This window comes from Cucurbita pepo, chromosome 11, assembly GCF_057944985.1.
Source record: "Cucurbita pepo subsp. pepo isolate OVF chromosome 11, ASM5794498v1, whole genome shotgun sequence".
Lineage (NCBI taxonomy): Eukaryota > Viridiplantae > Streptophyta > Magnoliopsida > Cucurbitales > Cucurbitaceae > Cucurbita > Cucurbita pepo.
This window is the reverse complement of record NC_141808.1, coordinates 867,326-892,852: the sequence shown is the minus strand read 5'-3', so window position 1 is coordinate 892,852 and position 25,527 is coordinate 867,326. Positions and strand designations below refer to the sequence as shown.

The 25,527-nt window shown below is 35.3% G+C and overlaps 4 protein-coding genes across 5 annotated transcripts; 3 read left to right on the top strand and 1 right to left on the bottom strand.

Moving 5' to 3' along the window:
• The first annotated feature begins 832 nt into the window (after positions 1-832).
• On the top strand, positions 833-2,720 carry LOC147790065 (serpin-ZX-like). Its single transcript, XM_087128581.1, has 2 exons — positions 833-1,301; positions 1,853-2,720. The coding sequence occupies exons 1-2, from the start codon at positions 912-914 to the stop codon at positions 2,624-2,626; spliced, it is 1,164 nt and encodes a 387-aa protein (XP_086984707.1). The 5' UTR covers positions 833-911; the 3' UTR covers positions 2,627-2,720.
• A 2,163-nt stretch (positions 2,721-4,883) lies between these two features.
• On the top strand, positions 4,884-6,717 carry LOC111805817 (serpin-ZX). The gene is made up of 2 exons (XM_023691052.2): positions 4,884-5,391; positions 5,796-6,717. Exons 1-2 carry the CDS (start codon positions 5,002-5,004, stop codon positions 6,573-6,575), a joined length of 1,170 nt encoding a protein of 389 aa, XP_023546820.1. The 5' UTR covers positions 4,884-5,001; the 3' UTR covers positions 6,576-6,717.
• Positions 6,718-7,860: 1,143 nt separating this feature from the next.
• Positions 7,861-13,013, top strand: LOC111805095 (mitogen-activated protein kinase kinase kinase 5). Its single transcript, XM_023689987.2, has 11 exons — positions 7,861-8,390; positions 8,565-9,344; positions 9,432-9,519; positions 9,658-9,720; positions 9,809-9,972; positions 10,068-10,143; positions 10,274-10,330; positions 10,400-10,525; positions 10,628-10,837; positions 10,919-11,019; positions 11,109-13,013. Exons 1-11 carry the CDS (start codon positions 8,038-8,040, stop codon positions 11,206-11,208), a joined length of 2,118 nt encoding a protein of 705 aa, XP_023545755.2. The 5' UTR covers positions 7,861-8,037; the 3' UTR covers positions 11,209-13,013.
• Positions 13,014-18,320: 5,307 nt separating this feature from the next.
• On the bottom strand, positions 18,321-24,017 carry LOC111806046 (uroporphyrinogen-III synthase, chloroplastic-like). Of its 2 annotated transcripts, XM_023691387.2 has the most exons (9): positions 23,736-24,017; positions 22,448-22,535; positions 22,195-22,261; positions 21,336-21,451; positions 20,670-20,765; positions 19,754-19,809; positions 19,155-19,240; positions 18,877-19,011; positions 18,321-18,750 (listed from the first exon to the last, which is right to left on the bottom strand). In XM_023691387.2, the coding sequence occupies exons 1-9, from the start codon at positions 24,003-24,005 to the stop codon at positions 18,699-18,701; spliced, it is 966 nt and encodes a 321-aa protein (XP_023547155.2). In that variant the 5' UTR covers positions 24,006-24,017; the 3' UTR covers positions 18,321-18,698. The 2 variants fall into 2 exon arrangements, with proteins under 2 accessions (XP_023547155.2, XP_086984270.1); XM_087128144.1 differs by lacking the exon at positions 18,321-18,750 and having other exon boundaries at positions 18,873-19,011.
• Between the last annotated feature and the right edge of the window lie 1,510 nt (positions 24,018-25,527).

The window sequence follows — 25,527 nt, the reverse complement described above, 5'->3', positions numbered from 1 at the left end:
TATTTTAAGATTGAAATGATATATTAATAAATATTATTTTTTTGCTTCCAAAGAAAAGATTCACTTTCTATTTATGACCAAGCTTCCTTGCTACCCAAGTATCGAAAGGAGTATAAATTATCACCGTCAGAACCAAAACCCTAGCTCCCAAATTCAAATCTTTTTCCAGCCTCCCTCTCTCACAAAACCCATTATAATAAATAATTATTATAATACAATCTAGGCCAATTAACTAAATAAAAGTGTTACTCCAATAAATTATCTTCTCCTACAATTTCAAAATATTCCATTTTTAAATTATTCTAATTTCTTCTTCGAATAAATTATCTTTTTCATATTTGGAACATTTGACTTGATACCTTAAGAATTTGATTCGGAGAAATTTGAAAAAAAAGTTTCGTGACATTGATCGGAAGGAAGAAACAAAAAGAAAAAAGGCTTGCTAGGATTGGGCGAGTTTTAGAATTTTTAAAACTTCTCCTAAATTAATCCACGTTTTGTAACAAATCTTATATCAATCTATTGATCTTAACATTAAAATATTTTGCAGAATGAATCACTAAAGATCGGAACTAGAATAGATGAAAGAAATAGTCACATGTTGCACGAAAATTATTAAAACTATATAATAAATTTTTGATAAAAAAATAATTTAAAATTTATTAAAATCACCTGAACTCATTTTTTTAATGCGAAAATAGAATCACACTCGAAGTGAATTTATGATCAAATATTCTCCATGCGCTACGCACGTGAGATGCCGGTCAAAAGCCAGTTGGCGACCAAGGTGCTAAGGTGGGCCCCTTCCTTGGCTATTTAACCCCCAACCTCATGCACTGATTTTTCCATCCCATCTCAACGACTGAACGACTTGATTCATCGATCTCGAACCAACTCTCCAGCTGCCGAAAATGGACATCAGAGAAGCAATCAGAAACCATGGCGACGTCGCCATGGCCATCACCAAGCGCATTCTCCAACACGGCGAAGCCAAGGCTTCCAACGTTGTCATCTCGCCCTTGTCGATCTACGTGCTTCTCAGCCTTGTCGCTGCTGGTTCTAAGGGCCCCCCGCTGGATCAACTTCTGTCCTTCCTCAAATCAAACTCCATCCACAACCTCAACGCCTTCGCTTCTCATATCATAGACAAGGTCTTCGCTGATGCCTCTTCCTGCGGCGGACCTCGCCTCGCGTTTGTCAACGGCGTTTGGATCGATCAGTCACTTTCTCTCAAGCCTTCTTTCCAACAGGTTGTGGACAAATATTACAAGGCCATGCTCAGCCAAGTCAATTTCCAACGGGTGATTGATGCACTTCTTTCTAGGCGGTTTGATTTCTATCTATATATATATATATATATATATATATATATATATATATATATATATATATATTTTTTTTTTTTTTTTTTGTTAAAATAAAACTCAGTAATTTAAGTGAAATAAATTTCACACACTAACAATAGAATGTTCTGATATCTCTCAGTGAAAATGTTACTCGCTTATTTACGAAGGAGATATCGAAAGAGGAAAAACACGGAGAGACAAAGAACACTGATTTTATAAAAAATCTTTTCTATTGCTTTGTATGTGTTTGCTCTCTCTTTTTATTGTTAAAGAACACTGTTTTGTTTGCTCTCTGTTATTTTATCAAAAGAATTAGGTATTTATAACTTTTGTAATAGAGAAATGCTCATAAACCTCTACCATCATCCCTTCAAAAAAAAAAAAAAAAAAAAAATCTGAGCTTCTACTGCTTTTTCAAATTAACTTTCTTAATATAAGAAATTTACTAAATTTACTAAAGTTAACCTTTAAGTTTATTTTAATCATTTTTATGGTCGTATTGAAAGGCTGATGAAGTGATTTCGGAAGTGAATTCATGGGTTGAAAGAAACACGTATGGACTTATCAAAAAGATTCTTCCCCCTAGATCAGTGAGTAGTTCCACTCCGTTCATCCTTGCGAATGCACTCTACTTCAAAGCGGCATGGCAGCAGGAATTTGATGCTTCCAAAACAGTGAAGCATGATTTCTACCTTGTTGATGGGAGCTCAGTTAAAGCGCCCTTTATGACCGGCAAGAGGGAGGAATATGTAGCTGTGTTCGATGGGTTTAAGGTTCTTGCATTGCCGTACAGTCAAGGTCCTGACCCGCGTCGTTTTTCTATGTACTTCTTTCTCCCAGATAGCAAGGATGGACTGGGAAGTTTGATTGAAAAGTTAGATTCTGAGGCTGGGTTCATCGACCGCCACATTCCACGTCAAAAACATGAGCTGGGGAGATTTATGATTCCAAAGTTTAAAATTTCCTTTGGGATTGAAGTTTCCGATGTTTTAAAGAAGTTAGGATTGGAGTTACCATTTGGTGAAGGAGGGTTGTTAGGAATGGTGGAGTCCCCAATGGCTCAAAGGCTTCGTGTTTCTAAAATATTCCACAAGGCGTTTATTGAGGTTAATGAAGAAGGCACAGAAGCTGCTGCTTCTACAGCTATTGTAATAGGACATTCCTTGGCTTTAGATCAAATCAACTTCATTGCCGACCACCCGTTCTTGTATTTGATCAGGGAAGACAAATCAGGGACTTTGCTTTTCATTGGACAGGTGTTAAACCCTCTTGTCCATTGAGTAATACCAATGGACTGGAGCTAAAGAATAAACCACCTAAATAGCTGCAATGAAATCTAGCAACACTTACTGAACGTTGCTAAAGGAATGTTTTAGCATATCCTATGAATAATATAAGTATTATATATAACGTGTTTTACTATAAGTATTCCTTGTTTTGGGCGCTCTTTTAAAATACCAACCTTTCTCTACTTTCAAGCTACGAGAGTTATACCGTCTTGCGGTCGTACATTTTCTTACATGCGACATCTATTAGAATATCATTACTAGCATAATATCAACTTTTCTTTGAGACTATTTTGAAGCTGCGGGAGTTTTGCAATCGTACATTTTCACAATCATGCTGCTTTTGTTAAAATGTCATCACTAGATTAAACTCAATAATTATATAAGTATTTTAGAAATAAAAATATCAAAATAGTTTAAGAAAAAAATTTAATATTTAAAAAAAAAGATTGAGAAATTTTAAGAATAAATTATATCATCTTAAGCATATTGTAATCTCTTCTCCATTTGTTTTAGTAAAGAGTAAGATTGTTAGAATGAATTCATAAAGACTATACTTTGTTGATAATTGTTGGAAGAGATTCTTAGATCGACTAATTTAGGAATGATCATGAATGTACGAGTAAGAAATATATCTCCTAACATACCTTTTTGGAAGCCGAATGATAACAAAAATTTAATATTAATATTAAAATATTTGTAATTTTCTTGACAAGAAAAGGGCGAAAGTAAATGAAAAAGAGTTTATACTTTATTCTTAGACCATCCGAAATCCCAATATTATTTTTAAGATTCAAATGATATATTAATAAGTATTCTTAGACCATCCGTATGAAGAACGTGAAGTGGGGAAATTCATGGTCCCAAAATTTGAAATTTCTTTTGGGGTTGATCTTACTAAAGCTTTGAATGGGTTAGGGTTAACGTTGCCTTTTCAGGGAGGTTTGACGGAAATGGTGGAACCACAAGTGGGTGCGGAAGACCCTTTTGTTTCAGTAATATTGCAAAAGTCATTTATTCGGGTGAATGAACAAGGCACAGAAGCTGCAGCTGTTTCAGTTTCTCATCTGCTTGGCTGTTGTCTGCCTGATCCCACTGAGGTCAGAATCGACTTTGTTGCTGACCATCCATTTTTATGTGTCCTCAGAGCAAATATGACAGGAACTTTGCTTTTTGTTGGGCAGCTGCTAAATCCTCTTGGCTCTTAAATAATGCATTTATTATTATTAAGCATGTGCTAGTTTGTAGGAGAATGGTCCAACATATTTAGACAACCTTCTACTTCTATTTATTTATTTTTTTTTTTACCAAAAGAACTCATTGCTAGTATGAATTACTTATGTAATATATGATATTCTTAATGTTTCTGTTGTCAGAATTGAATGTAACTTATTTATAGTTTGAATTAGTTATGGAATATAAGACATTCTTAATCTTCAAGAATATTTTATTACTTTTTGTTGTCAGAATTGAGTACTAACTTAATTATAGTTTGAATTAATTATGGAATATAATATTTTATTAATAAATAGATCTAATATATTCTTTGAATTCTCAATAGAGTTAGTTTATATTTCCTTATTTTTGTAAGTATTAGTGGATATATCGTTGTTGAAACTTCAATTCCAATTCCTTTTCTTATTTTTAAATTTGTATTCTTTTAGTTGAGTAATAATATTTTCATATCTATTCACATTTTTTTAGTGGTATATATTTGTCTCTTATTAACACATTAATTAAATTTTAACTTTATTAATAGTAAAAATATTAATATTAAAATTACTAAAATTTGAAAGGAGAAGTTTCAAAACGACAATGAATTTATAAGTAAGAATACTATGTGTTTGAAAAAATCGAAAGTTTATTTATGTTTCATGTTGACAATATTATACCATTAGTAAATTTATTAGTAAAAAAAAAACATAAATAAACTCATATCTATACAGGCTAGTAAATTGAAAGTAAATAGAAGCTGGTAATCTTAGTACTAGTCAATTTATTGGTAAACTTAGTTAGTAACTAATAACTTATTGGTAAACTTAGCCACTAACTAATAACCAACCAAATTGATACAAGCTAGTGGACTTTAACATATTGATACAAGCTAGTAAATTTATTGGTAAAAAAAATTAATTTTAGGAAAATAATAAAAAAAATGAAACCTCATCTAACCATCACGCAAGCATATTCTCCACGCGCAACGCACGTGAGATACGGGTCAAAAGCCAAGTTCGGCGACCAAGGTGCTCTGTTTTGTCGGTCTCAACTCTTCGTCGATTTCACGCTTTCATTAAATTCTCAACTACGGAAGAACTTGACTTCGAAACTCGCGATTCATCGATCTCGAACCCGTTCTCCTGCTGCCGGAAATGGACATCAGAGAAACAATTAGAAGCCATGGCGACGTTGCTCTGGCCATCACCAAGCACCTTCTCCAACACGAAGCCAAGGCCTCCAACGTTATCCTCTCGCCCTTGTCAATCCATGTGCTTCTCAGCCTTGTCGCTGCTGGTTCCAAGGGCCCCCCGCTGGATCAACTTCTGTCCTTCCTCAAATCGAACTCCACCGACAACCTCAACTCCTTCGCTTCTCAAATCGTAGCCACGGTCTTCGCCGATGCCTCTCCCAGCGGCGGACCTCGCCTCGCCTTTGCAAATGGCGTCTGGGTCGATCAATCGCTTTCTCTCAAGCCTTCTTTCCAACAGGTTGTCGACACTGTTTATAAGGCCTTGCTCAGTCAAGCCGATTTCAAGACTAAGGTGATTGATACACTCTTCTTTCTTAGGCTGTTTGATTTCGTTCTCATAATTGGAATTAAATTGGGAATCATTTAGGGCTACGTTTTTCTATGGACATTGTTTGTTCTTTCTTACTGCTTACATCTTCTTTTGCTGTGCCTCTGCTGAATATGTAATCTAACATAGTGTTAGACGAACACGACTCTCTAATGGTATGATATTGTCCACTTTGAGCTTAAGCTCTCTTGGCTTTGCGCTTCCCGCCTCATACCACGGTATACCAACGGAGAGAGTATTCTTTGTTTATAAACCCTGATCATTCCCTAAATTAGAGACTTTCATCCTCCAGAACATGAAAATTCAAGGAAATTATTTTGGAAAGTGTTTGATGATGTTGTTTATCATTTCTTTGGTTGAATTGAAAGGCCGTTGAAGTGATTTCAGAAGTGAACTCATGGGCTGAAAAACAGACTAATGGACTTATCACAGAGCTTCTTCCCCCTGGATCAATTGATAGTCTCTCTAAGCTCATCCTCGCGAATGCACTCTACTTCAAAGGGGCCTGGGAAGAGGAATTTGATGCTTCGAAAACAGAGAAGCGTGAGTTCTACCTTCTTGATGGGAAGTCAGTTGAGGTGCCCTTTATGAGCAGCAAGAAGAAGCAATATGTAGCTGCCTTCGATGGATTTAAGGTTCTTGCATTGCCATACAAACAAGGATCTGACCCACGTCGTTTTTCTATGTACATTTTTCTCCCAGATTCGAAGGATGGGTTGCCACATTTGATCGAAAAGTTAGATTCCCAGTCCGGGTTCATCGACCGCCACATTCCATATGAAAAGGTTAAAGTGGGGGAATTCAAGGTTCCGAAGTTCAAATTTTCCTTTGGGATTGAAGTTTCCAATGTTTTAAAGGGGTTAGGATTGGTGTTACCTTTCACTGAAGGAGGGTTGTTGGAAATGGTGGACTCCCCATTAGCTCAAGGCCTTCATGTTTCAAAGATATTCCATAAGGCGTTTATTGAGGTTAATGAAGAAGGCACAGAAGCTGCGGCTGCTTCAGCTGTTGTCATAGCATATAGGAGCATGGCTTTTGGAGATATAATCGATTTTGTTGCCAACCGGCCGTTCTTGTTTTTGATCAGGGAAGACAAGACAGGAACTTTGCTTTTCACTGGACAGGTGTTGAACCCTCTTGTCCATTGAATTGTTACACAATAGAGTGGCGCTGGAGAATAAACCTAAATAGCTGTAACAATGTAGTAACGCTTACTTTTTGCTGCTGAAAGGCATGTTTTAGCAGCATGCCCTTTGAATATTATATGTATTATCTATATCTGGTTTCATATGGTGTTCTTACGGTGTTCTTGCTTGTTTTACACAATTGTAGCTTGTGTTCTGTTTGCGGGAGACTGTTTGATCTCTTTTGAAAATTGTATTTAGTTTCACTTAGTTTTCTTCCTCTTTCTTAAGGTGGACAACCTAACATATGAACTCTTAACTAAATTTTAAAAACAATTTTTTTTTCTGTTAATTTTAAAAACTTGCATAACTTCTAAAAACTTTTGGGTGAGTGTGCCAAGATTACAAGGCTGCATAGTTGAATATGTACGACATTTGGTAAAAATAAAAATAAAAAATAAAATTTATTTTTCTAGGATCGAAAACAATATGAGATCTCACATCGAATGGAAAAGGGCTCGAAGGATTTAAGGATACTGTGCTCCCAATGAGATGGATTGTGAAATCCCACGTCGGTCAGAAAGTGGAATGAAACATTTCTTACAAGGGTGTGGTAACCTCTCCCTTAAACGCATTTTAAAGATCTTGAGTAAAGTCGGAAAAGGAAAATCTCTATTTCATTAATTGAATTTGATTGTTAACTTATTTTTAATTCACACATTATTATTATTAAAAATTATAATTATGGAATATTTTAATTTTATGAAATTGATTGAAAGGAGCGACAAGTCTTTTGAGAAATCAATATATTATTAATACAACTGAATAAAAGGAAAAAGAAAGGGCCGAGTCTTTGACTCGGTATCTGCGGCTCAGTCAATAATAGAAAACCTGGAGATGACGTGGCACGTGATATGAACGCGCCAGAAAGACCAATGCCATCTGTATTCTACCTCTCCCCTCCCTGTCGGACGCGTCGACGACACTCTCCAATTTCCAAGGTCAAGTGTATCCCACGCGCTATCGTTGGTAAAACAATACAATTTTTGGCCATACCCTCCATGACTTTTTGACCCATCCGTACGCACACGCTGTCTTTGGACTTACCAACTTTGACCTACTTCCATAATTTAACAATTTCCAAATTTTAACACTTTTTTTAAGTCAACATGTCGTTTTATTAGGAGCCTAGCAAATAAGTTGTCGTCGCTCCCATATCTGAATTTCCCATTATTGATTTTTCAAATCCCAAAACCTTTTATTTTAAGAAAAAAACGAAGGAACAAGAAAAATAAAAATAAAATTAGGCGATTCTTAAGATAATCAAACCAGCGATAAATCGGGTTAAAGCCATTTAGGGACTTTTTCCCTTTTTTTCGTTTTTTACTTTTTTCTGGGGAAAATAAATGGAAAAGGTCGGTGTGATTATGCACATGTAACCGGCGGGCTGCGGCACCGGCCTGGAAACCGCCATCAGCTTAGCTAGATGCCTTTCTTTCACAAAAGCGCTTCACATTCTCGGCTTCAACAGAAGGCGGCCGATTCTAATTTTTCTGTTGTTCAAACCGAATCGCTCGTTCAGCGGCGGCTCACCAGACAGAGGAAGCTCCGGCATGTTACGGATCGAGAAATTGGCGTTGAACTCCCCCGATCATTTCCCGATTCCCCTGATTTATCTGCAAAGCCTAGATCGCCTCTTGGGGGTTCCGAACGTTGGTCCTCGCCGGTTTTGCCCCAGCCTTTGCCTCTGCCGGAGTTATTCCCGGTTCGGAATCCAGAGTCCGATTCTTGGTTTTCTGGCCAAGGCCGTGTGGTTTCGCCTATTGAAACTCCTGTCCGGTGAGCTTTCTCATGTTTTGACTCGACTTTTGCCCTACTAACTGATGACATTTTCGTTTAACTTCCTTCTGTTTCTGTTATCTTTTTATTCTATATCGTAAAGGGGAAAGAGGGTTTTGTTCAGTTTTTGTTATAATCTGTTTCTGTTAGTAATTCTGCTATTAAAACTGTTAGGAAGAGCTCTGATCGTGCAACAACGAATGTGAATGGAGGAGGTCTGGGCAACAATCAAAGGCGAGTTGCTACAGATTGTAAGTTGGAAGTTGTTAATGGCAATACAGGAGGAACTGGGGCTACCACATTTACAAGCCCTCATAGTCCCTCTGTGAACTCAGGTAAATCCCTTTCGATTAAGGAGTTTGTTTTTGGTTGTTTGGATCAGCCTCCAAACAGCAAAGTCAGGGGATCCCCAACTCATCCCAGTATTCAAAGGGGTAACTACAGTTTGACACCTAAGACATTGTCGTCAAAGAGTGCCCCAACAAGCATTTTACCGAGTCCGACCGCTAGCCCACGAAGATCATATACTGGAGATCTTTTCGTTTCTGGTTTAACTCGCCATGAATATCAGGAATCTCCTTTCAATAATTCTCCCAAAGTTCCACACCTTAAGACTCCACACACTTCTCAACCTTCTCCTCTCCATAGCCAGTCAGCTCGAAGTTTCGTAAGCAATCCCAAATCTCCTAACGATGTGAAATTTCCGACGCATTCTAAGTTACAAAAAGATAGTAGTAGTACAGATCGGTCTGAAAACCTCGGTCATGTCAATGCTCATCCATTGCCACTTCCTCCTCCATTAGCACACTCTTCACAATCATCTCCACGGTCGCTTTCGTCGAGCGTTCATCATGTTAATGAGAAGCCGTACATTTCATCTACGAAAAGTCGGTGGCAAAAAGGAAAGCTCATTGGACGTGGTACTTTTGGAAGTGTTTATCTTGCAACCAACAGGTATGATCTAAGCTTAGCACTAATGTTATATGTGTAATTAAGTGTTTAATGAAGTTTTCCTCATAGCTATACTTTCATACTTTCCAGTGAAACTGGAGCTTTATGTGCAATGAAAGAAGTTGACCTCATTCCTGATGATCCTAAATGTGCTGAAAGTATAAAGCAACTAGAGCAGGTATTGAGTCGTCTACTTTCTCGAATTCTATTTAGCGAGCATGTGTCTGTCCTGAAGATCTGCTGTCATTACGAGAGAAATTCTCGACAATGGAGATGTCGTTTACGAGCAATCTTATGGAATCCTTTCTTGTCTCAGGAGATTAAAGTTCTAAGTCAACTGAAGCATCCAAATATTGTACAGTATTATGGAAGTGAAATAGTAAGTGTTCTGTATTGCTTTATTGTATCAGGAACTAATTCGATCACTTTTGACAACTCTAAAATTCGGGTTTATTTTTGGAATGTAGATCGATGATCATTTCTATATATATTTGGAGTATGTTTATCCCGGGTCGATAAATAAATACGTTCGTGAACGTTGTGGAGCCATTACAGAATCTATTGTTCGCAATTTCACCCGACATATTCTCTCTGGACTGGCTTACTTGCATAGCACAAAAACAATCCACAGGTGCAAGACAAATTCTTTCTTTTACAGACAGAATCTCTGTGATAAGTTTTTCATTCCCATTGTTGATTCTTTCCATTTTATTGTGCTTTCTATAGGGATATCAAAGGTGCAAACTTGCTAGTTGACTCGTCAGGCGTCGTCAAACTTGCAGATTTCGGGATGGCAAAACATGTGAGTTTTCGAGTACTAATGAATATCATCTATTTGCAGTGAACTTTGGTCATTGCATCCATTTTTGAACTCGGAATGTGATTACTTTTCATAAATGTTCTAATAGTTACGAAACTCGTTTTTTACTCAGCTGACAGGGCAGTATGATCTTTCTTTGAAGGGTAGTCCGTACTGGATGGCTCCGGAGGTATGTGTCACGGCCGACGTGAATTTTTTAAACAGCATGTTCTCTTTTAACTCGTTGAATTCATTTCAGGTCATGAAGGCTGCTATGCTGAAAGATGCCAACCCTAATCTTGCTTTGGCAGTTGACATTTGGAGTCTGGGTTGCACCATAATTGAAATGCTGGATGGAAAACCTCCGTGGAGTGAGTTTGAAGGGGTGAGCCTGTTATCTCGTTTTCGTTCTTTCTAATTTCTAGACCTTTCAAGAAGCTTTATTCGTACCGATTGACATATCGACAATGATATATGAACTTTTCAGCATCAAGCCATGTTCAAGGTGTTGAATAAAACCCCGCCTATCCCGGAAAAGCTATCTCCAGAAGGGAAAGACTTCCTCCAGTGCTGCTTTCAAAGGAATCCAGCTGACAGACCAACAGCCATGGCGCTCCTTGACCATCCATTCTTAAGATCCTCAAATGACTCGAATGTTTCAACCCCCACGTCTGCATTTTCGACAATGAACCTCATGGTTAGTTTCACTTTTCGTACGTTCTTTATAAGTTTATGCGTAGAAACATCTCATTAATTTTCATATTCTATGCTCTTTTAGGAAAAACTGTTGAGTCCGAAGGACCACCGTAGTCCCAAAGGAGATCAGGCGCAAAACTCGTCTGGAACTTTGGCTGCAAATGATTATCTGTCGTGCCGTAGGTAGCTATACTAAGCTCTTGCTCATTCACTTATGAACCATGTAATGATGAAGCACAAGCAACTGACTCCTTCTTACCATCGTATCTCAGCCCTTCAACGAACATTTCAAGCAATATTCCTGCCAGTGCCGTTAACAACCATCCCTTTGCTATTTCAAGGACTCATAAAAGGGAAGTGCCTCACCTCTGAGCTACAGTTGTGGATATTTACAGGCAAATACTCGACCGAGGAAGTTAGCCACCCTCTGCAGAAGGCCACAGGAGCTGGGATAGAGATCATCTTTCCCTCTGCCTGTTTTAACGACAAAACTCATTCTTTCTTGAACAAACTCTCACAGGTCTTAGAGACCATCAAGCTTGAGGTGTTTGCCAACGTTCGAGCAATCGCCTCTGCGACGTATTTTTTGTACTTATAGAAAAATATCTCCCTTGGAAGATGGTACTAGGAAAAGAAGAGGATACAAGCATTCTTTTTGTACACATTGTCAGCAGGATTAGATTTGGATCTGTATATAGTTAGTTTTGATTGGCACTCACTGCTCGCGTCAATGCAACTCACCAGAAGGCAAGATGCCATTTTAATGACCTTGACATCTCAGTTTTGTTTCAGCTCCCTTTTTTTTATTCTGTGTTCCAAGAAATTAAACCATTTCAAGATCAAGGACTGATCACTGAAGACGCTGTCAAAATGAATTCTATAAAATTTATCAACAGGTAAATGCTATACATTTTCTTCTCTGATACCCAAACTCCATGACTGTGTTCTTGGAAGTTATAAGCAAAAGAAAAAGATTAGAAAGTTTTTAAATCAGTGGGTTGACAATCTGCAGAGGCTTCACGTGACAGTACTGAGCCATTTCAGCCGATTCTACGTAGCCAGTTTCTGTAGGCCTGGACAGATTCCATAAAAATATGCTCTGCTGCAATTCTTATTTGTTTGTTTATCCATTTTCTTGTTAAAAAACAGTAACTTTTGATCAAGAATAGCCCTGTAAATAGCTCACTTGGGTCAATTGACAATTTGTTTATTAATTATTTAAACAGCAAAAAAGGGCATAATTTGGGAAAGAGATTGGACTCTTAACACTCCCAAAGATTCCATCTTTTCTGATTACATTGCCTTTTTCTGTTCGTCCTTTTACAGTGCTCGGGGTCTTATTGTTTCCATCAAAATTACAGTGAAAGAACCATCCTTTTTCTCCACTGCTCACTCTTAGCAATATCTTTGCTTTTCTCTTCTTCTTCACTCCATCTTTTTGGAGCTCCGGGTATCTCTCGCCATTACAGAAGAGTAAATCCTGTGGCTGTTGCCGGAGCATTACATTACAGATCTTGCTCCGGTCAAATGTCACTCCCAATTGAACAACAATCTCCGCCGGCGACGGGAATGCTGCCACCTTACGGCGGCCATCCCGGAAGCGGCTCTGTCGGTCCGGTCATCGGAGTCCTCGTCGTCATTATTGTGTTTGCCGTGGTCGCGGTCGTGGTTGGGCGGCTGTGCTCGGGAATGAGCATAATGGGCTACGGGCATTTCGACTTGGAGAGCTGGGCGGAGACGAAATGCTCCTCTTGCATTGACGGAAGGATCAGCCCGACACCGCCGAGGGTCAATGTCTCCCCCGCCGCCTCTCTTCCGACAGGGACAATGGCGGTCCGAACCCAGCAAGAAACTAAGCAAGAAGAACCAGCTTCTCAAAATCCACCTGCCAACGCTTGATTTCTAAGATGGGAGTCGCTGGTAATCGGATTATGATAGCCCAAATATTCTGTAATTTTCAATATTTTTTCCTCAGTTTTGATTATTTTCTTCTTCCGCTGTCAGAATTAGAAAAATTGTAATGCCATTTTCTCTCAGCTTTGCTCCATCAACTGCCATTCAGAGAGATTTTTTTAGTAGATCCAATTTCAATCTGTACTAAAATGACAAATTTTGTCAAATTTTGTGCACCTACGGGAACAGTCACCCCAACAGAGCACATCCCCAATTTTCTACCACATTCTCTGTCTCCTTTCTGTTGTTGGGCCGACTTATTGAGCCTTATGTCCTCTACAGTATGAGGGGGCAACCTTAAAATTAGCGGAAATTAGTGTAGGTGTCAGTTTAGGCCCATTGGGCCCATAGTCTGCTTACTTTTCAGGCCCAGCCCGTTAGTTCTCAGAACCCATATGCCGAACTGGCTATAAAAGCATTCCCGCCCCTTTCAAATTCGCTCCCACTGCTGGTATCCGAAATTTCCCTCTACGCTGTATTCTCACTGCCAATGTTAGGTTCTATCACTTTCCTTCTCTTTATGATTCTTGATTTAGGAAAGGATTTTTGTGTTCACATTTCCGGTCTTAGGTTTTATACCTTTAGTTTGCTTCACTAGTCTTGATTTTATTGCATGTTTTGATGTTTGGCTTTAATTTCTTCCGGAAAACGTTTTTACTGGCTTCCATCGCATAGTATTTTCTTTGTTCTCATGACGATAGATCAAGGATTTATACTTGAAGTTTGAGTATGAAATGTCACAGAATCGATCGGTCTGTTTTTCCTCTTTTCTTTACATTCTATCAAAAAAAATTTGCTCGATCTTGTTTTCACACTTTAATTTTTTTCATCTGGTTTTAGATTTGTCGTTTCTGTATTGGAATTACGAGCTCCGGTCTGAATTCAGTTTTCAACTATCGTAAAAGGAATTGATGACAATAATTTGAGATTGTATTCTTGAAGATTGAGTTTGAAATGTGACAGAATCGATCTCTTAGAATGCATCGTTCTCTTTCTTCTTTTCTTTACGTTCTATAGAGTTCATTTTTCTGGATCTCTTGCATTTCTTGATCAATAACTTCAAGTTTGGCTCTCCGTAATTGGAATCACTTTTGCTCTGTTTCAATTTCAGGTTCTATCACTTTCCTTCTCTCTATGATTCTAGGGAAGAATTTGTGTTCACATTGCCGATCTTAGGTTTTCTAACTTTAGTTTGCTTCACTAGTCTTCATTTTACTGCTTGTTTTGATGTTTTGCTTTAATTTCTTCCGGAAAATGTTTTTACTGGTTTCCATCGCATAGTCAATGTTGGATCTTCTTTGTTATTGATGACGATAGTTCAAGGATTTATTCTTCAAGATTGATTATGAAATGTCACAGAATCGATCTCTCTGTACTTATCGTTCTTTTTCCTCTTTTCTTTACATTCTATCAAATTCTTTTTGTTCGATCTTGTTTTCTCACTTTTTTTTTCATCTGGTTTTAGATTTGTCTTTTCTGTATTGGAATTACTTTTGCATTCCGTTCTGAATTCAGTTTTCAACTATCATAAGAGGAATCGATGACAATAATTCGAGGTTGTATTCTTGAAGATTGAGTTTGAAATGTGATAGAATCGATCTCTTAGAATGCGTCGTTCTCTTTCTTCTTTTTCTTTACATTCTATAGAATTCATTTTGCTGGATCTCTTGCATTTCTAGATCATTAACTTCAAGTTTGGCTTTCCGTAATTTGAGTTACTTTTGCTTTGTTTCAATTTCAGGTTCTATCACTTTCCTTCTCTCTATGATTCTTCATTTAGGAAAGAATTTGTGTTCACATTTCCGGTCTTAGGTTTTCTACCTTTAGTTTGCTTCATTAGTCTTGATTTTACTGCTTGTTTTGGTGTTTTGCTTTAATTTCTTCCGTAAAATGTTTTTACTGGTTTCCATTGCATAGTCAATGTCGGATCTTCTTTATTAGCAACGATGATAGTACAAGGATTTATTCTTCAAGATTGAGTATGAAATGTCACAGAATCGATCTCTCTGTACTTATTGTTATTTTTCCTCTTTCTTTACATTCAATCAAATTCTTTTTTCTCGATCTTGTTTTCTCACTTTTTTTTCATCTGGTTTTAGATTTGTATTTTCTGTTTTGGAATTAATTTTGCGCTCCATTCTCAATTCGGTTTTCAACTATCATAAAAAGAATTGATGACGATAATTTGAGGTTGTATTCTTGAAGATTGAGTTTGAAATGTGTCAGAATCGATCTCTTAGAATGTATCGTTCTCTTTCTTCTTTTCTTTATGTTCTATAGAATTCATTTTGCTGGATCTCTCGCATTTCTTGATCAATAACTTCAAGTTTGGCTTTCCGTTATTGGAATTACTTTGGCTCTGTTCAATTTCAGGTTCTATCACTTTCCTTCACTCTAGGATTCTTCATTTAGGAAAGAATTTTTGTGTTTACATTGCCGGTCTAAGGTTTTCTACCTTTAGTTTGCTTCATTAGTCTTGATTTTACTGCTTGTTTTGATGTTTTGCTTTAATTTCTGCCGGAAAATGTTTTTACTGGTTTCCATCGCATAGTCAATGTTGGATCTTCTTTGTTATCGACGACGATAGTTCAAGGATTTATTCTTCTAGATTGAGTATGAAATGTCACATAATCGATCTCTCTGTACTTATCGTTCTTTTTCTTTACCTTCTATTAAATTCTTTTTGCTTGATCTTGTTTTCTCACTTTTTTTTCATTTGGTTTTAGATTTGTCTTTTCTGTATTGGAATTACTTTTGCGCTCTGTTTTCAATTTGGTTTTCAACTATCATAAAAGGAATCGATGACAATAATTTGAGGTTGTATTCTTGAAGATTTGAGTTTGAAATGTGACAGAATCAATCTCTTAGAATGCATTGTTCTCTTTTTTTTCTTTACGTTCTATAGAATTCATTTTGCTTGATCTCTTGCATTTCTTGATAATAACTTCACGCTTGGCTTTGTCGTAATTGGAATTACTTTTGCTCTGTTTCTAAATGCAAGCAATTATGCAAGCAATTGGAATTACTTTTGCTCTGTTTCTAAATTGAGTATTTAACTATCATGAAAGGAATGTATGATAATGATTTGAAGTTTTATTTTTGAAGATTGACGGCAAAATATCACAGAATCGATCTCTCAGTACGTATCTATCTTTTAAGTCTTTTCTTTACGTTGTACCAAATTCTTTTTTGCTGAATCTTGTACATTTCTTTGATCATTAACTCCAATTTGATTTGATTTCAAATTTAGCTTTCTGTAATTAGAATTACTTTTGTACGATTTAGTATTCAACTATCATGAAAGGAATCGATGATGTCAATTTGAGCTTTTGTTCTCTTGAAAATTGAGAGTGAAATGCCATAGAATCGATCTCAGTACATATTGATCTCTTTAGTCTTTTCTTTATCTTCTATCAAATCCTTTTGCTCGATCTTCTACATCTCAGTACATATTGGAATTACTTTTCTCCGTGTCTGAAGTTAGCATTAAACTATCATAATAAGAAAGAGGTCACTCTTTTAAGATTCTCTTTATCTTGCTTTTAATTCCTTTAAAATCATTTCGATATCTAAGGATTCTCTACACCTTTCCCCACTAATCTCTGTTTATGTTTTGTTACATCAAAATTTAGAGACATTTTCCGTTTTGTTACATCAAAATTTAGAGACATTTTCCATCATCAATGAATTGAATCATCAAAACTTCTTATTTAGAATTCTACTTTCACTAGAAAGTCTAACTTGTAGCTGTCACAAAACACGATTGAAATTTGTTTTAGATAGTTGCAACCTTAATATCTTGTCATAGTTAGATGATTAGTTATTCGTTTGTTTTTTTATCAAGATTGTGAAATATATCTGAATTTAGTTTTTTTTTTTTTTTCTTTTGTCTTGCATATTGATCAGGTTGGATTGCATGAATGTGATCTTCACGCAAGGTAAATCTCCTAAACTAATAATGCCAAGTTTAACGTATATTATATAGATTTTAAGATTAGCTTTTGTATTTCGTTGGTTGATGATGATTGATTATAATTAAGGTTATGAATGAGAAGTTGCAATAAGACTCCATAGTATAACATAATTAATTTTTTAACAAACAGAAAATGGATGTTATTAGGGAGCAAGAAAAGTTGCAAAGTGAACGGTTAAATTTTAACATAATTGATATATTGTGTAGTACAGTGAATGCCGTGTAGATGTTTGAACAGCTTTAAATTTTAATTTTTTTTTTCTTTTGTCTAAAAGATCGGCCTATTCGTGAATATTCTTTTTAAGGATACATAAAATTGAATTTTGTGTGGAATAGAGTCCTATTTTTAATTTATATACCTCGGTGAATTTTATTAATAATTGAATTGTTCATTTGTATTTTGCTTTTAGTTTTTGCTTTTTTAAAAATTAGTTTCATAGACACTATTTATGCTGATTGTTTCCTTTGTTTATCGACTTTTTTAGTTGTATTTTCAAAATGCAAAGCCAAGTTTTGAAAACTATTAGATTTTTTTTCTAAAAAAAAAAAATAGGCTTATAAATATCATTTCTACTTATTGTTTATTTATTTATTTATTATTATTATTTTATTTATTTATTTTTGTTTTTGGTTTATATCTACTTTTTAAGAATGTCTTCAAAAATCAAGTTAATTTTTGGAAAAATAAAAAATGAGCTTTAAGAAACTTGTTTGTGGTTTTCTTAGTTTAACTAAGAATTCAGTTAAAGAAAAGATAAAAATATGATAAAGAATGGCAATAAAACAAACAAATGAAACTCTAATTTTTAAAAACTTGTTTTTGTTTTTGAAATTTAACTTTACAAAAAATTAGGTGAATACTATCAAAATTTTCAATATTTCAAATATTAAGTGGATATTAAATGGAGATTTAGTTTTTTATTTTTGAAAATGGTTTAAAAATGCTTCATTCTTAAGAGACTTGCGTAGTTGTGAACTAATTTTAAAAATATTTGCAATATTCCAAGTCTTTATTCATTTTCAGTGAGGTTGAAATTATTAACAAACTTGTATTGACTAAGGAGAAAAATAACTAAATTTCTAGTTATTTCTCCAAATTTTTAATAACTCCATAGAGATTTAAAAAAAAAAAATTGCCCTTAGTAACATTTTTCTCTATTTTTCTTCTTTCAATTTACTAAGTATTATTTTGTATAATTTATCATCAATTCATTTTAACTTTCACCCTTAGTAATATATTAAATTAAAAAATGTAAATACATCATATACTAGATAGAAACTTCAAATACAACGGGACTAAATTGACAAAAATATATCCATTAGGAATTTTGACTTATTCAATATTTTTAAAATTCATAGACCAATGCTGAAAATTCATTAACATGCTAAACATAAAATTAAATTTTAGATCAATTAATTTTACATATTTAGGAACTTCTATAAATTATAGGATTTCTCAAACAAATTTGAAAGTTTTTTTTTTTATATTTGTTCTACAGAATCCAAGACATTTCAAAATTCTAGGATCGTAATTTTATAGCCCAAAAGTCTTAAAAGGTAACGGAAGGCTGCTGTGCTGCAGGAATCTTGCAATTAATTTGGTTGGTGAATTACAAACGTGGCAACTTTATTAGTTGGAGCTGCCGAACTTAATTTCTTCAAACCAAAGTTAAGAGGAAAGACAAAAGAAAGAAAATTGGACATTGGACAATGGAGCGATATACCTGTCATACTCTTTCTTTTTTTTCTTTTTTACTACACTGACCTATCCTATTCATTGAGAATTTACAAATTGCATTCTACTAACAAAAAAGAGAATAGAAGAACCAAAATGTTCATTAATTATCTGAAAAAAGTTCCGTTTGCCTAACCTCGAAGAACTCGGGCAAATGGATGGTGATCATTCCATGACGACCCTATGTTTGAGATGCTTTGATCAAACAACTTGAGCTTCTGATCTTAGCGCTTCCAATATACTATCAACCCACCTGCATCCCAGTTATCACAATTTGTAGATTCGATCAATTGAAAAGATTGTTAAGCATGGAATCTGAACTAAGAAAAGAAATGCATCAACTAGACGATTGTTAAGTTGGAAGTACGGAATAAGTTACCCTTCCAAGCCAGGATTCTTGGGGTAGTATATGTTTTTCAATCCTAATCTTTTTGCGGCTGCTGCAGTTGTTTCCCCAATACAGGCAAGTGACTTTTCCCACTCCTTCGGCTCTGAAATAAGGTTGACCCATGCGCTGTTGCGACAGATTCATGATCCATGCCAAGATGGAGCAAACAAATTAACATTACAATTCTCTCTCCTCCGGATGAGATAACAAAAGTAATCAAATAGACAAAGTGATACATGCAAAAAATAAAGGAAAAAAACAGTTCATACCGAATTGCAGAAGGTGAAGCCACTGTGACAACAGGCAATGAACGTGCTTGCTCGAGAATGAATTGATCAACGTAATCAACAGGTGCCTGAAAGGTACCAATCAATAATGTTTGAGTGGACCGTAATGTTTCACATAGCCTGTTCAGGTTACTAAGAGAATGGTGCAGGGAACAAGGTATTCTGATTCAAGACTACTCCTGGAAGGAAATATATATTACGCACTCAAAGTAATTCAATTTAATTTGAATCTTTTATTTAGTTGTGCAGTTCACAATTTCCTTGTAAAGTTCTCCTATACGCTAGGTACGGGTTCGCTGAGCATCTTCCACAAATCTCTTTCCCCAATGCAGCTAATTGTCCCAAGGATTGGCACGTACACTTAAAGAAAGTCCCATATAACAGTTCTTTTAAGCATCTATCATTAGTAATGCTGTAACTCGCTTTACTGATTCCCTCTAGATTGGGATAGTAAATGATATTTATTAACTTCACTCAAGATCAAGCAGATGTATACACCTCTAAAAACCGCATGCAATGCTGAATCAGGGTGGTTCATCTTTAAATTTTCAGTGTTATACTAAGGCACATGAATACTTTACCGTAGTATAGGTGTTGAGCCTCATGACCTCAAATCCACGATTTGAAAGGCCTTCCTCTGTACAGATAGCAAAGAGGGATACCAAGGTTATTTCTAAAAGCCATTATTTTGCTTTTAGTTATAATAGACGGAATAACACTACGGTGCAACAGTGAGACCATCAAATACTAAACTTTATTTTTGAAAAAAAAAAAAAAAGTAACAGATAAAAGCCCGCTACTACATACTTGCAAACAAATCACTTGACAGGAATATCAGATATCCACTACAGTTTTCATAAAACAAGGAGGAAAATATATTTGTAAATAATATATACTATCTACCACAAAGAGTGATGACAGTCTACGAAATATGAAATATTGCTAGAAACGAAAAAGTATTGACTTAAGCAACAAGAGTCAGCATCTAGTTTCAGGCACCACTATGTCTGAAATTTAAAGTACTTCAATAAATAACTTCCTCTTCCTTAGATTTTTTCAGAACAAAAGTTCCCTATTTTTTAAGTGATTAGAACATAAACAACCTGCCAATTATTCACATTGTTCGTATTTTGTGTTTTTATTTTACATGAATCAAAAGTAAAGAGATGTCAGTACTTGATTTGAGGGGAATGCCATTAAAATGTTATTAATCTAATTCAAAGTATTTTGAATTTTCAGCTGTGGCAATTAGGTTTTACTGGTCCAAGTAAAACTGGACTTATCACAAAGAGTGGCTAATCAAGTAAACCTTAAACAATTGGTAGCTGCAAGCCATCAAGCAACAATTTAGTAGCAATAATTCCAGTTCAAATAAAATTTCTTATAGTTATGGCATGAGAAGAAAAAAAAAAAAAAAAAAAAAAAAGATCATTGTTTCCACTCTATCTAATGAAAATAGCTCTCAAGAGGGTAAAAGAAAAAAAATACGTTGCATACCAATATCATTGCTTGCTTTGGTAGAAGCAGGATATAAGACACTGCACTTTGTATTCCCCAACTTCGGAAGCTCGGAAGCCAAGACCTTGCCTATTGCTGAAAGAGATAATTGGACAAATATTTCAAATTATGTATGTGCAGGACAACATCCTAACAAATAATAATCATCATCACCATCATCATCATCATAATAACAATAATAAGAATAAGAATAATAATAAACAAAAGATATGTAGGACAGCCACGAATCTTCGTAGAAGGATTCTTACTCTAATCAAATCCAGATGTATACACACATTGAATAATAAATCGTTTATGTTCTCTCAAAAAGAAAAGAAAAGAAAAGCCTGCTGCGAAGATACAAATACCCCTGACAAATTGTGATTGTTCAACAACGTTCATAACAGAGTGAGGATTCAAGAATAAAAATTTCCAGCACGAATAATATCTAATGTATTTGACATATTTCTTTGGAGTTGTTTTGATAGTTATGATGTGCCATACTACTTCACTGTCTTTCTTGAGATCTTTTCATCATCTTATTTGACTTAAGACAGAAGGTAAATGATATAGCTAAAAATGTTAACATCATGCAAACAAATGCAATCCACAAATAATGAATATATGTGCATGATGCACGAGACTTGATTTTGACATACATCTTACCTTTTGAGGGTGCAAACGCCACTTCGAGTAAGTTTGATGATTGCAACACTTCGTCAAAAATGTTAGCTGTACCAGCTCCAACAACACCTATTCTAACTTTTGGCATTCCAGCGGCCCTAAGGAACAAAATAATGTGAAGGTATCACTCAAGGACGACCTAAAGCAGCTTTAATGGAACACGTGATGGGAAAGCATTAATCAATCTTGAGTTTGTGCTCGTCATTTGTAAAAAAAGTGCACTGTGGATCATGATTATATATAACCAACTATGCAAATTACTATTCAGCAGCAAGAAAGAGATGGCCAGTAATAAAACAAAATTCAAAAACACGTTTTGCCTCACTTGACCAACAATACATTTCAAAGAGAAGGATATAGCTCATGTACCATACAGCCACATACAGGTTAAAGAAAAAAGGTCCTAACAACGCATTTAATGTTGTAAAATATAATTTATCCAATGGCATTAACATAAGAATTTACATTATCAAATGGTAATATGATGTTTCCTTCGGTTGTATTGTATCACGTGTAAAACAAACCATCCATTACTCAACAAATTCTAAAGCGCTAGACCAAGTTGACCAACTAGTATGATGAGTATGAATTTCTTAAAGTCCTAACATTCTCTACAAAGAAAACAAGTTGTATGCAAATGCTGATAAATTAAATAGGAAAAATATTCAAAACATATTCAAACCTTTCAAAGTTCTAGGAAACTAACAACTGTCAATTTTTAATTTTTAATTTTTAATTTTTAATTTTTTTTTTAATTTTTTTTTTTTTTTTTTTTTTGACATATGAAATTGTGTGACATACAAGAATGGTGAGAGTCCAGTGAGTTAGTTCTAACCCTTACTTCCATGCCTGTAGGAACACCAAGCCAGCTTCAGGGGAGGTTATAATGATCCAATCAAATACAGAATCTGTTAATGAAGAGGGAGAGAAGATTGTAAACGGTTGTGCCAATTAATAGTTTTCCAACTATTCTATGGTACATTGAAAATTACTAATAAATATAGGCGTGCAATTGAGATAGAAAGAATCAGTTGAACGAGGATAGTGAGATTTTGAGGAGAGCGAGAAGAGAAAACCAATCCTGAAGGACGTACCACTAAGTACAGAGTGTAACCTATTCAAGTCAGGTCCTTGACTGTGTTGAATGAGGGGAAGCTCCAAACAGTTTATTCCATGTCTTGCCTGCGATCAACATCAGAAATATCAATAGTCTGGTTTATATTGATTTCAAACTTCATAGATTGGATTGTAGCTTGCTCATCCACGCAAAAATATCTATTATTTTACCTTCACAGGAGGTTTGTTAAAGAATAGTCGAGGAATGTTTTTTTAGGAAAAAGAAAAGGAAATTGAGGAGAGAAGCAATGGTATGTAGAGTAAAACATCAGTAACTTTAAGTTATGTAACAAATATGTCCATGTCAGAAATATTCATCCATTAGTGGATGATAATGGACAAAAGTTCAAGATAAAACATCATGTCTATTCTCCATCCTACCCTACCTATTCTTGATTGAAGCAATAGATCGGTTTCCTGGATGAAATACTACGAGAGACTAAGCAATGAACAGGATTCATAGTACCTATTGAAGCACTAATCACAACGAAAGTACTATACGCATCCAATAAAAAAGAACAATATTCTTAATATCAACGCCTCCTAAAATCAACAATGCAGAGCAGCTATTACGAATAAGCTATTATATGAAAAAAAAGAACTGAGATTAACAAGAAATTTACCACCGCATGCAGCGATGGAATGGTTCAATATAGTTCTGATAATATATCTAAGTACTGACATTAAACTCATATTGAGGCTACTTTCGAGTATAGATCAGCACATTTGATGTTAGAGGCGTTCTTATAATATAGTTATGATAATATACCTAAGTACTTTCGAGTATCTTACAACTGATGATAAAAGACATTTTAATTTTTGGAAAACAGAAACTACAATGGAACTTACAAACTATTACAGTTCTAATTTACTTCAGCGGCAAGAAACGTCCACTAAAGTGCACATTCCTCATCTTCTCCAAAAAGACAATAACAACAATATTCCAGCAGAAGTAAAGGTAGTAATGAGTCTCAAAATGATTAACAATTTCGGAAAGATCTAGAAAATCGGTGAAGAACTTGAGAAGGCAACAATTAATCAAAAGACTCGAACAACCAGCATTCATTCCAACATTTAGTCAAACGCGTCGACTTACAAATCGCTGCATCACATGTATATAAGATTAACACAATGCCTAAGTAGAATGAGAATCAAACTGGCGAACGAGAACAAAGCAAAAAAAAAAGGCTCGAGGAATCAAAGGATAAATCAACAATCTGAAAAAAACATCCTCTGATTACAAAATCGAGAGGAACGAAAATTTACCAGAGCATCGATGAGCTTCCCGTTCTTGCCGCGCTCTCTTGTAACCACTACTTTTGGCGCCGAAATTGACGAAGACGTGATCGAAGCAGATGAAGTCAAAGTGGAGGAGAAACAGGCTAGCGTTCTGCGAGGAAGTAAGATTCGCCGGTAAAGCTGTAGTAGACAAGGCGAAGAAACAACAGAAGGCGTATGGGAGAAAGAAGAGAGAGAAACTGGAGCCATGGGGAGGGGAGGAGATGAACAAACTGAGACGGCGCCAGATGTTGACATAATAAAACTCAATGACCCAAAAATTAATTAATCCAAATATTCTCACTATTTAAAGTGGATTTTCAGCCACGTTTCACCTTCTCATTGGTGGAAATGTTTCTCTTTATCGTAATTACGATACGTTGGACCACACCCAATTTTCACCAATGTTTCTCTTTATCGTAATTACGATACGTTGGACCACACCCAATTTTTCCACCGAATGGAGGACATTACGATGATTAAGAGTGGACCGCTCGGATTCAGAACATTTTTTAATTAATTAAAAAAAAAAAAAAAACTTGAGATTATTAATTATTATTAATTTAAGAAATTAAAATTAAGAAGATTGCCGATTGCTTTTTGATTTGCGTCCTAATTGCCCGCCGAACCATAGGGTGGGAATGCGTCCTGTAATTGGAACACATGCCAGCTCAGAATCTTCGGGCCAGGCCCTGCGGTGAGTCTCTTTACCGTACATTGTGGATGTAAAAACAATAATAAAACAATACTTTACTTATATTTGTTTAAAATTAGGAAATAGGAAAGAAAAATACCTCTTTTTTAAAAAATGATCAATTTTGCAAAATTTTCTTAAAAATGAGAATAAGAAATACAAAAATTATTTATAAAAAAAAAAAAAAAAAACACAGTTGTCTAATATAATGTTTGAAAATTTGAAAAAATTAATTTAAAATTATATATATTGAGAACTAGTGATTAAAACTGCCTAAGAAATCCTTTATTAAATCAGGTGGGTTTACATTCTCCTTCCACAACACTCCAAATTTATTGGTACGTGAAAATATTGAAAAATGTTGAAAAATAAGACCTAAAAAATATATTATTTATTTTTATAACAATCAAATTAAAATTCTTCTTAATTTATTTGAACGAAGAAATAATTATGTCCTCAATGCGACAATATTAACACGGTTGGAATACTATGTTCATTGGTACAAGACATTTTGAGAAGCTCAAAGCAAAGTCATGAGAGCTTATGCTCAAAGTGGACAATATCATATTATTGTGTAAAGTCGTTCGCCTAACATGGTATCAGAGTCATGCCAATAGAATCCTCAAATGTCGAACAAATGACTCCAAAAGGAAAGGAGTAGGCATAGTAAAAAACGACTAAGGCTCCAAAAGAAAAGAAGTCGAGTCTTGGTTAAGGGAGGGCATACTTTGTTCCAGGGGAGGTGTTGGAATACTATCTCCATTGGTTGAGACCTTTTGGGAAAACCCAAAGCGAAACCATGAGAGTTTATGCTCAAAATGGACCATATCATACAATTGTGGAGAGTCGTGTTCATCTAACAAACACGATTTGAAAAAAATTCCACAAATTACTCCCGAACCAAAATTTCAAAAACATTAACTTAAAGAATGTTGAAATGTGATGGCATAGGAGCTATATATAAAATGTTAGAGGGGATGGGATTTTGATGCTTTTATTAATTTTCACAAGTTAATGACGAAAGAGACAACCCAAATTGAAAAGCAATACTTTTGACATTTCTACAAAATACTCTATTGGTCCACG